General features: G+C 42.8%; 1 protein-coding gene across 3 annotated transcripts in view; it reads right to left on the reverse strand.

Moving 5' to 3' along the window:
* ADAMTS19 (ADAM metallopeptidase with thrombospondin type 1 motif 19) overlaps positions 1 to 9769 on the reverse strand; it is a 134354-nt gene extending 124585 nt beyond the window's left edge. The window contains exons 1-3 of one of the 3 annotated variants that reach the window (XM_063422822.1): positions 9323 to 9769; positions 8177 to 8367; positions 7760 to 8056 (exon numbers count right to left, since the gene is read on the reverse strand). In XM_063422822.1, the coding sequence (XP_063278892.1) occupies positions 7760 to 8056; positions 8177 to 8367; positions 9323 to 9407 (573 nt within the window). In that variant the 5' untranslated portion in view covers positions 9408 to 9769. Of the gene's footprint in view, positions 1 to 7759; positions 8368 to 9322 lie in introns of all 3 variants that reach the window. The other 2 variants (XM_063422823.1, XM_063422821.1) reach the window with 2 other exon arrangements.
* Positions 9770 to 11007: the final 1238 nt, after the last annotated feature.

An 11007-nucleotide genomic window follows, 5' to 3' on the forward strand; every position in this document is an offset into this window, starting at 1 on the left:
CACATACCATGTGACAGTCTTTAATATTAAAGGAAACAAAGATCATTACAGTTAAAGGTAGCCTTGGCCTAAGACAAACCCAATTTTCTAAATCTTTAAAAATACTGTTATGTTTAGAAGACTTATCCTTCTTATGAATTAGGAAGAGTTCTCAGTTACACAAAACAAAAATCTAACCCAAAGATGTTTCACTCAGAAAGATGAATAGCGACAGACTGCAGCATCAAAACCTAGGAGCGAAAATAGAAACAAAGAGGGTTTATTCCTTTATCTTTAAGCAGATCTTTGTTGGTTTATGGCACTTAATGACAGTAATAAAACCTCTGAAGGAATGCCATCTCCAGTACTCCGAAAGGAAGAAAGAAAGGAAGAAAGAAAGGAAGGAAGAAGGAAAGTGGGAAAGAGGGAGAGAGGGAAAGAGAGAGAGAGGGAAAGAGAGAGAGAGAAAGAGAGAAAGAGAGAAAGAGAGAAAGAGAGAAAGAGAGAAAGAGAGAAAGAGAGAAAGAGAGAAAGAGAGAAAGAGAGAAAGAGAGAAAGAGAGAGAGAGAGAAGAGAGAAAGAGAGAGAAGAGAGAAAGAGAGAGAGAGAGAGAGAGAGAGAGAAGAGAGAGAAAGAGAGAAAGAGAGAAAGAGAGAGAGAAAGAGAGAAAGAGAGAAAGAAAGAAAGAAAGAAAGAAAGAAAGAAAGAAAGAAAGAAAGAAAGAAAGAAAGAAAGAAAGAAAGAAAGAAAGAAAGAAAGAAAGAAAGAAAGAAAGAAAGAAAGAAAGAAAGAAAGAAAGAAAGAAAGAAAGAAAGAAAGAAAGAAAGAAAGAAAGAAAGAAAGAAAGAAAGAAAGAAAGAAAGAAAGAAAGCTCATCCCACAATCTAGATTCAATAGTTCTGTTTGTAATTAACTCCCTGTTCAGCAAATGTTCGTTAATAGCGTTAATAGTGTTTTGTTTATACATATATGCTAGTTATTTCAGCTGGCCACAGTCACTTCCTCCATTTTAGTTTTCTTAGGCTTCTTTACTGTGTGCTGAGCTCTGCTTCATTAGATTTTCAAGGTGATCTTTTAATAAAGGGATTTAAATAGAGAGATTACAAACACAGCCGCTAAACTTTAGCTGGAGGCAAAAATGTGGCAAATGTGCCTCTGCCTAAGCATGCCACAGTAACCTCATGTAAACAATTGGGTTTGTCCCATTGGAAACCAGACTTCTTACAGGGCTGGCTGCGCTCATCTTTCCCACCTTCCACTGTCATGTAAATCCAGGAGAACAAGCCAGATGAGTTTCAACACAGGCACAGAAAGACTTCATTCATCCAGGAGCACTACCACATCTCGTTGTTTTTACAACCGTATGCAGAGGTAGAACGCACTAAATTTTTGTCCAATGCCTTATCTTCACTGGGTTGCTTGTTTTCTTTTCTGAGGAAAAAAGACTCAAAATAGTTTCGTAACAGAGCAAAGCTGCTTTCAGTTCTAACATTTCCGCTCATGCCCTTCCCTTGCTCACCAATTTATACTGATCACGAATTTTATATTGTCTATTTAAACAAGTTTAAAACACAAATAAGGCACACTTTAAAGTCAACAAGGCAAATCTCGTTGAACCTATGAATACTCAGTATGGGACACTCATAGAATACCCTCATTCACACATTTATTTTTGTCCCTCTCAGTAGTTTCCTTTCTCTAACAAACTCTTTATGAAACAGTAGGCAGACTGCTTCTATTTGTTCTCCCTTTATTTAAGGATCCCAGGAAGCTGGGTGAATAGGAGAGAGTGTGTACTTAATTTTATCCCAGCAGCCTGTAAGTATAATCCTATTCAATTTTATAATCCTGCTTCTGCAGTGTCGAACTTCAGCACGTATGTATCATATGAACCATAAAGACCGCTAACATTCTCTTTTCTTTACACTTTCATGAAAATTTTTTTGTGATCTCTGTTTTCTAATGCTTGCCACCAGCATAAAAGGAGTTGTAATTGTCTCAAATTTCTTTTGGAAAGCATCTGGTGTGGAAGTTACTCAATACGGATGTGTAACTTCGAGGGTCACTGAGGTGGGGAGGAAGGGGCACTACACTTGGTTGACAAAAGGCTGGGTATTTAACCCATTTCAGCTTGCATGTTGGTACTGCATGATTCAGGATGTGTAATGGGGTAGCTGCATTTGAGCCTGATCGAAGCAAGAAGTCTATTTAAGTCTCAGAGCCTTACAGCAGGAGCTCACATCCTGTAATAGCACAGCTTCCCCAGGGTGATGCATGAAGCCCAAATGTATGAGTTGTTCCGACCACCTGCTCGCAGAGGCAGACCAAAGCAGGGATACTCACAAAAGCAAGATTTTAGCTTGCACGTCCACTGCACAGCAAACAGACTCATTACTCACAACGCATGCAAACAGCCTATTCATCCTCAATCCATCAGATCCTGTGCCAGGAAAGGAGTTCCAGCAGGTTAAGAATTGCACTGCCACTGGAAACTGGTGCAGCCAAAAGGTAAAAATTCAGTACAGCTCTTCAAAGCTGTTCGAGCTGCCCAAAAATTCAAGTGTATTTTCCATATCAGGCAGTACTCACATTGCAGGAATCACAAGGAAGTGTAACTAAAAATTATATTCACCAGGATTTTTCCCATATAAATATGTTGAAACATAGTGGTAAAAGTCCTGTATAAGAAGAAAGATGTCAAAACACAGATTCTGCCTTTTCTTACGCTGAATCCTATCCCCAGAAGCGATTTTGTGAAGAGTTACAGGAAAATATAAACCTCTTAATGGATTTTCTTACCATTGTTCACCCCAATTTCATTCTGCTTGTTCTGAAGCAATCTAGAAAGTTAAGACTTTCTTCAATGGAGAGGTACAAAATAATGATTCATGTTTTCTAGAAGCTTTACTGTCCTGAATGTAAGGGACATGTGAAATTAGAATATTCTAAGAAATCTAAAATATTTTCAATTCATCATGTGTCATTTAATTACTAGACGTTAATAACACTAATCTTCAAAACTAATCTTCACAAACTTTGTGTCAGAAGAAAAAAAGGCCATGCATTTCCTGTAGATCTGTTTCAGGTTTTTTTCAAACCTTACTGAAGTGCTATACAACTCCATTAGCCAGTAAAGGCACATACGTTTTTCACATCCTTATTTACTTGTTTTATTGTAAAAGTAGGACATTACAATCAGAAATATTCACTGAAATGCTGTTCTCCAATAATATCTGGCACATTTCTGCATGGCACAGAACAACTGTCATCAGTTCTTTTGCTGGTGCTAGCAGCATTGCTTTGGATAATGCTATTTAGGTGAAGGACTTGTCTATAAACTATTGATCAGACATTTAAATATCTGCTTTTTACTGGCAATAAGGCCTAATAAAAGCACCACATATATCTGTAGAGAGAGCTCTTCCCTGGACTGGAGGAAGATGCTAAGACTTGTTCCAACTCAAGCCACTGTGAAAATGCACGTTAGTTTTAATTGCAGATAGTATTTTACACAGATTCATCAGAACTATAAATAAGATACTGCCTGATTCACTTTCTTAAGATCCAGTGAAAATCAGACGAATTTCAAAACTTCTCTCCAGTAAATTAATCCAAATATCAATTTGTCTTCTTAGGTAGAGCTCCAGAGAAGTTGTGTTAAGACAATCTGCAAGAAGCTGAGATAAACAGCACAGCAGCAAGAAACTGCATTGTTCTGTCCGTTCTGCTTTAGAAATAAAAAGCCATTCAAATCCTTTCTCACCCTAAACAAAAATAGCTGTTCTCTATTTATTGTAAACTGCTTCAATCAAGAAGAAACACTGAGCCTGTCTGCACACAGCCATAGAGTACTACATAATAAATTCATTACTGAGAAAAAACTATAATAATATCTCTCTTTTTGAAATGAAATGAGTAGGTGATAAAGCATATATTTGCCATGTTTACAGCACTCTGTGGGAAAAGCAGTGAGAATACTTCAACTTTCATTCTAGCAGTAGAAAACCAGCAGTCTGATTTCTTAATTCTAAGTCCACAGTACATTTCTCCTACAGCATGCTATAAAAAACCCATATACATATATATAAAATTACCATCTACAAATAAAACTGTTCAATAACCTTTCACATGGTTTTTTTCTTATTTCAAATATTTTGTCAGAACACGAGCAAACAGATGGAACAACTATTTAAATAATTAATGGTCCAGCTCTGCAATTCATAGCTTTCAGAAAAACAGTCTCACTGGCCTCAGCAGGACTGTTTACATCCTGCTATGTGGCTAACCATGAACAAGAAATAGGGAGTCAGCATACAAATGGGAGAATCCTTGGAAGTCTCTCCTTATTCACCTTCCCAGAGCACCAGTGCAGAACCCCAAAATGTACTCCCAGTAAATCTCACTGAGCTTCAAAGAGATGTAAGGATCCACAAGTGTTTTACCAAGGAGTTGGAGAGGACTGTCACCACTGATCATGTGAGCTCTGAGATTGCACCAAGGTCACCATGACGAAGTTTCTAGATAGGCCATGCATATCTCCAGTATTTGGATTCATCAGAAAATAACCACTGAGTTATGCTTTACTTGTCAAGATTAAGTGGCTGAATGAAGACACTTCTGAATGCTTGCAGTCAGAATTTGGTTAGTAATTATCTGCAAGTACAGCTTTCATTTCACACATGTATTTTGGCATGACTTTCATGATATCTTAGGAACCCCAGTATTACTACCCCTCCATACTAGTCCTTGATCAGCAGATTAAGAAAAAACACACTACTGAAGCTCTCAAGAATTGTGAAATAATATGGGGAAGCTTTAATGTTGCTCTGTATGTTAGCTGCTTTACTCAAATGCAACTAGTGAAATATTCAAAAAGCATCTAAATTCCAGCTTCAGAGGGATAAGGTCCCTAATATCTGCAGCAATATTGTTCTTTCTGTGTACAGAAGTTGATTACTACACATTTTTTTCCCTTATTTCCTGAATATCACTGGCATGTCAGGTCTGTGTGCCTTGAAAAACTGGAACCAATACCAGCATCCTATGTCAATATTACAACACCTTCACCTAAAGCCTCTCTTTAGTTTATTGAAGATGCAGTACCTTTTCACATAACTATACCTACAGCAACAGCCATACATCTGTACTGCCAGGTATGACACTCCCTGCATGACATGGCCAAACCACTACACTCCTTCACCCTTTCTCCTGCATGGCATGATCACTGTTGTCTGTCAGACTACACCTAATCTCCTTGGTCAGTAAAAAGACTCACTCAAAGACTTTCTGAAGAGCAGAATGGTGTAATCTAAGCTACATATTAACTCACATTTGACTTTGCAAAGTGTATGCAGCTTACTAAACCTAACCCAATGTCTGCAAGGGTTTGAAGTGAGAGTATATCTAAGACCTTCATATTTTCTCTGAAATGTCTTTCTATTTAAAATGAAAAAACAAATCCTAATTTCAGTAACTATAACAAATTATTTATGGGAACAAGTTCCAATGTTACTTTACATATTAAAAGTGAAAATACACAAAAAAAATGTAAAAAGGGGAAATACGGCTTGGCTCTATTTGCAGGGTCAGGCCTAGATGAAACAGGGTGGAATATCCAATGCATGTTAGGTTTTTTCCAATACTCTCGGAAACTCAGCAACTTACATATGTAATAGAGCCCAAGCAATGACTGAATAAAGAATGACAAATAGCTCAGGATTTGTTATGACAACTTTGACATAATAGCACTGTGCAATTTTTTTAACTATGCCTGACACAGCAACACTCCTAGGAAGAACAGCTGCTTAACTACTTCACCACAAACAAGACAGTGCCGTTGAGGATCATGGCAACACCAGTCAACATCAAAACTGTTGCCAATTTTATTTGAGATATACGGAATAGTTTATGTTTTCAGTTGCAGTTTTCTGGATGGGGACCATGATCTGGGCACATGTATGCTTAGACAGCCAGAGGGTTTGGAGTAAACTGGTACTCCTAGTAAAGTCTACCAGAATCAAAAATTACTAATGGGGCTCTTAAGAAACTGGGATCTATACAAAAAACGTCAATTTCAATTCATATAAGAAATCAGAAGTGTTACAGACATGCAGTGATGTGCATGGCTTTTGAGTAGACATAATAAAAAGGTGACAATTATTTCCACCAATTTCTTTACAAAGATTTTCTAACCTAATTTTACCCAAACACAATGTAGAAAGAAGTAAAACCCTCAAAATAAGGAGCACAGAAGTCAAATGCTTTTCATGAACACAAAACTCTATTACCTGATAGTTTTCAAACCACCATCAATTGACGCTCAGTATTTTTCTCCACAATTAATTCTACTACCATGCTTCGGAAAATCTGACAAAATATCAATAATTAGATGCCAACCACTTAGAGTTGTGTGAAACTTGGCAGTTTCACTTTGCAGGAGTGCAGGCAAATATTTTATTTGGTGTCAATCCACCATTTTCAGTTTGTGTTGATTTTTGAGTAAGTTCAAACAGGCAAATGAATAAGCAGTCAAAATTTCCACATTTTACCTGGTTTCACTTCATGGTCATACATATAAAAAGGCATATCTTCATAAATCAATAATGGAACAAGTTAGACATTGAAATTCAGATATAGAAAATATCTATCAAGTGGTTATGGTGATTTACACACAGACCTTAGGATCATGGAGGATATTAGCCCTCTCTAAAACCATTACTCTTTGTATTCTTCTGTAAAGCACCGCAACAATGTGCATTTATGACGTTATATAAAGTCCCCAAATGAGAATAATAGCAGCAATAATTGGGATTTTTTTAGATCCTAGCAGCATTCTATACCATCCCAGGCTTCTTCTCTCTACACTTTCCATCCACCCACAAGTACCTCAGAATTGAAGCTCTTTGGATCATCAATGCTGTTGTCAGTATACCCAATTCTGCTCTTTATCTGGCAAAAATCATGACTGATGTAACACAAATAATAGTGGGTGAGCTTGTTTTAAATAAGAGAAGTATACCACAGAAGCAGTAAAAATTGAAAAGGCCTGACTGTAGTAAGATTTCCACTGAGAACATACTCATTGCATTCTTCTATGGAGGAGCTAAAAGGAAAGAAGTTCCAAATTCAAGTAACTACAGGTACCACATGTGGAAAGCCGTGAGGTAGAGAAAAAAGGCCAAAGAGATGAAAGCAAAAGAATAATGAAAAGGAGAAAGGAGACACTGGTAAAATACTGGTAGAAATAGAAAAGACAGAACAGTTTGAAAGCTGAGATGCAGAAGGAAGATAATGAAAATGAGGGAAATAACTTTAGAATACGGGATGAGAATGAAGAATAAATGGGTTACAGATGGATTGCAGGAGAGATGATGAAATAGGGAAAAGAAAGGAGACGGAGAATGGAGGTATCTCCATTCTCATTGGAGATAGATACTCATTGAAGGCAATACAAAATTACATATGGAGATGAGAAAAGTTTAAGAAAGGATTGATTGTACAAGAAGACGAAAATCCACAACCAGAAAGGTATGTGATTGAAAATGGGATAAATAATATCACTACTGTAACAGGCTAAGGGGAAAATTAGGATTTGAGAAATGTTATGAGAAGAGTATGAGTAGGAAAACTGTTAAAAAACAAGGTTAGGTACAGAGGTAGGACCCGAGATGCTATGAAAGAAAGACCTTAGTAAAGGAATGGGAATGAAAAACAATAGACAAAGCAGAGACTTGGACGGAGACCTGGGGTGCTAGCCCAGGTGCTTGCAAGGTCATCTTACCAGTCCACCACAGGTACTGAAGGAGGCGAAGGATCCCGGGTAGCGGAGGACAGCACCACTGTAGTAACAAGCTCTCTCAGGTTGCGACTGTGCAGCACTGGGTGGGCTTTTGCCCTCACCCCTAAGCCGCTCTTCCACAGCAAAGCCAGGAGCCAGGAAGCGGCTGTCCCTCTTGAGCAGCAGGTAGAGCTCCCGAGCAAAAGCTGGGATCCTCAGCAGCACCTCCTCTCCATCCTCTGCTGGAGGGGGTGAGGGGGGGGATGGTGGTGTTGGCAACTGAGAGGCAGCACCAGACCCCTGGGGCAGAGGGAACCAGTGGTAAAACTCCTGAGACTCATACTCATCCTCAGTGTCCTCTTCCTCTGCTGCCTCCCCTACAGCCTGTGCCTGCCCATCCACCGAGGAGACTGAACGCACCTCTCGGGAACTGCCAGCCGCTGGGCTGGGTGTGACTGGGGCACTGAAAGTGCTGCTTCGGTTCCCACTACTGGGGTCGACGTTGCAACCCCCACCACCACCACTGCCACCTGTCGGCTCCTGCTGGCCCGGGCTCCACAGTGCAGGGAAGACGATCTCCCACTCCTCAGTCTCTTCGGAAGCATGGAGACCTGCGGGAAATCCGGCAGATGCTTTAAACGAGTGGAGAACAGAGTGTATCCAGTGCCTGCTAAAAAGCTACCCTCTGCCCACCACAAGGTGGTCCTTCTGACTCCCAGGCCAACAAGCATGCCAAACAAAATACAGTGGGGTTCATTTGTCCCTTTCTGGTCCTTATGCACAGCAGGGGAGGTAGAGGCTAGATGCGCCTGTTGATGCGTCTGGAACACACCAAGGTCCTGCAGGACACCGACTGAAAGCTGGACCCCAAGCTGCCCAGAAGTTTTTGTACCAGTAGCTGGGGATGTTCTTCCTTTTGATCACCACCTCCGTGCAAGGAAAGATGCATAAACCCTTCATCATTCAGACAAAGCAACAATTCTTTCATATAGCTGAAAAAAAATGCTGGGGAAAACCTGAATTTGGAAATTACAACCTTTTTCTCAGCATGCTGTACAAGACCCATTATGCCTCCCAAAGTTCGGCCAAATTCACGCACACACACATACACACAGCATGGCTGCACATACAAGTGGCAGTTGCATGCACATGCTGTATCACGGTCATTCTTATACTGAATTACAATCACTAACTACTGATGTCCGCATATCCCACACACTCTACATCACCATACAAGCAAAGTCGAGCATGCCGGCATTATGTTTACAAAGATCTGAGTACACACAACCTCCACTAGCCTGAGACAGGAAACAGTTTTATTTACACATTCATCGCACTCTAAGAACAGCACAGGCGGGAGAGATGACAGGGCTGCTTGTGGAAATCACACCTCGTACAGAGGAGCGCTGCGCAGAGCACCCTCGCAGCCCAGGCGGGCATTATCTGATCACCCCTCGGGTGCGGGCGGCGGGCGCGGTTAACAATGGCCAGGTGCCGCCACCAGCAGCCGGCGGGGCGCGGAGGCCGCCCCGGGCTCGGCCCGTCCCGCGAAAGGCGCGCACTTACCTGCGCCGAGCCCGCTTGACAGCACGCACAGCTGGTAGAACACGCAGCAGACGCGGCTCAGGCGCATCCTCCCTCCCAGCGCCATCGGCTCCGCGCCCGCGGGACGCCGGCTGGCAACACACGCAGGGCCGTGCCGAGCGGGGAGTGCCGCGGGGCGCAGCCACCTGGGCGGATAAACTGCGGGAGAGCGCCAGCAGCGCGTCCCGGCGGGGCGGGCGGGCAGCACCGGCGGCGCGGGATGCGCAGCGCACGGCGGCCGGGCGTGTGCGTGTGTGTGTGCGCGTGTCTCTGTCCGTCTGTCCGTCTGTCTGTCTGTGTGCGTGTCCGTGTGTGTGTGGGCGCGGGCAGGCAGGAGCGCGGCCCGTGCGCGCACAGAGCGCCCGGCGGCGGGCGGGCAGCTGCGCCCCGGCGGCAGCGACCGCGCTGCCCCCGCCCGCCGCTCGCCCCCACGGGGCGGGACGCGCCGGGCCCCGTCCCGTCCGGCCCCGCCCAGCCCCGCCCGGGCGGGCACCGCCGCGGCCCCCCTTCCTTCGCCCCTTGCTTCGCCCCGCCGCTGGGCCGCGGGCAGGCGCCCGGGGCGTCTGCGAGCAGCCGAGCCGTGGCCGCGGTCCCGGGGACGGCGCTTCGCACCCCGGCACCCCCTCCGCCCGTGAGGGGCGAGCACCGCGTGGGTAGGAAGGGCTCCCCTCGCCCCCGTCGCCAGCAAGGCGCTCAGCGGAGCGTTTGCCTAAATTCAGGGAGCAGCAGACACTGACCGCTTTTGCCTAGTTTTGTGTAATTTGAGTCTAAACTCCTTTTGCCCCCACCACGCAGCTCTCCATGAAAACCCATCACTTTCCACCCCGGCCCTTGTCAGCAGAGGAATGAGTAAACGGGGAGCTGAGCAAAAAGCTTTAGCTGCGCATCTAGCGTCAGCATGAACTGCAAATGCTACAGGTAAACACGTCCCTCCAAAAGTCGGATTTTGTCATAACTTCTGCTGCTTTACCTACTGTTCTTGGTGTCAAAGGTGATTGCTGTGCCTTAGGGGAAGGCAAAGCAATCCAGTGCGCTGAGGAAAGCCATCTGTGCCGTTCAGGGGAAGTCAAGAAGTTGCCAGAACTCTTTCTAGAACTTAGCTGTGTAAAATTAAAAGCAAAACATACAAACAAACAAAAATCACGTGTTACAGCTCCAAATAAAAAACACGTTTAGATTCCGTAGAAGCCAAATGCAGCTGGCGTTTTGTATCTGCTCTGCTCAATAGCTGCTTCAAAAGTATGCTGCCTGGGTAGGTATTCTCAGATGACTCCAAATAGTATTTTTGATTAATTGTTTCATTTTATAGGGGGAAAAGATTATCATACACTGATTATCATACACTGGTAATTTTCTCTCTTTTTTTTTTTTTTTCTTCTTTTTTTTTTTTCCCCCTTTTTTTTTTTTCCCTCTTCTTTTTTTTTTTTTTCCCCTTCTTTTTTTTTTTTTCCCCTGGCATTTGAGCCAACTAACGCTAAGCAAAATCGGAGGGACTCAGTGAAAACAAGATGAATTGATTAGAAAGAGGGGAGTTTCTCAGGACTGCAAACTGGTATTTGCCTGATAATTAGGTGACCTTAAAATGCAATTCAAGGGAAGCTTTGTTTTCTAAATAAATAACAACATATGCACTAATTTACAGTGGAATTAGTTAATAGGCCAAATCC

This window comes from Prinia subflava, chromosome Z (genome assembly GCF_021018805.1).
Source record: "Prinia subflava isolate CZ2003 ecotype Zambia chromosome Z, Cam_Psub_1.2, whole genome shotgun sequence".
Lineage (NCBI taxonomy): Eukaryota > Metazoa > Chordata > Aves > Passeriformes > Cisticolidae > Prinia > Prinia subflava.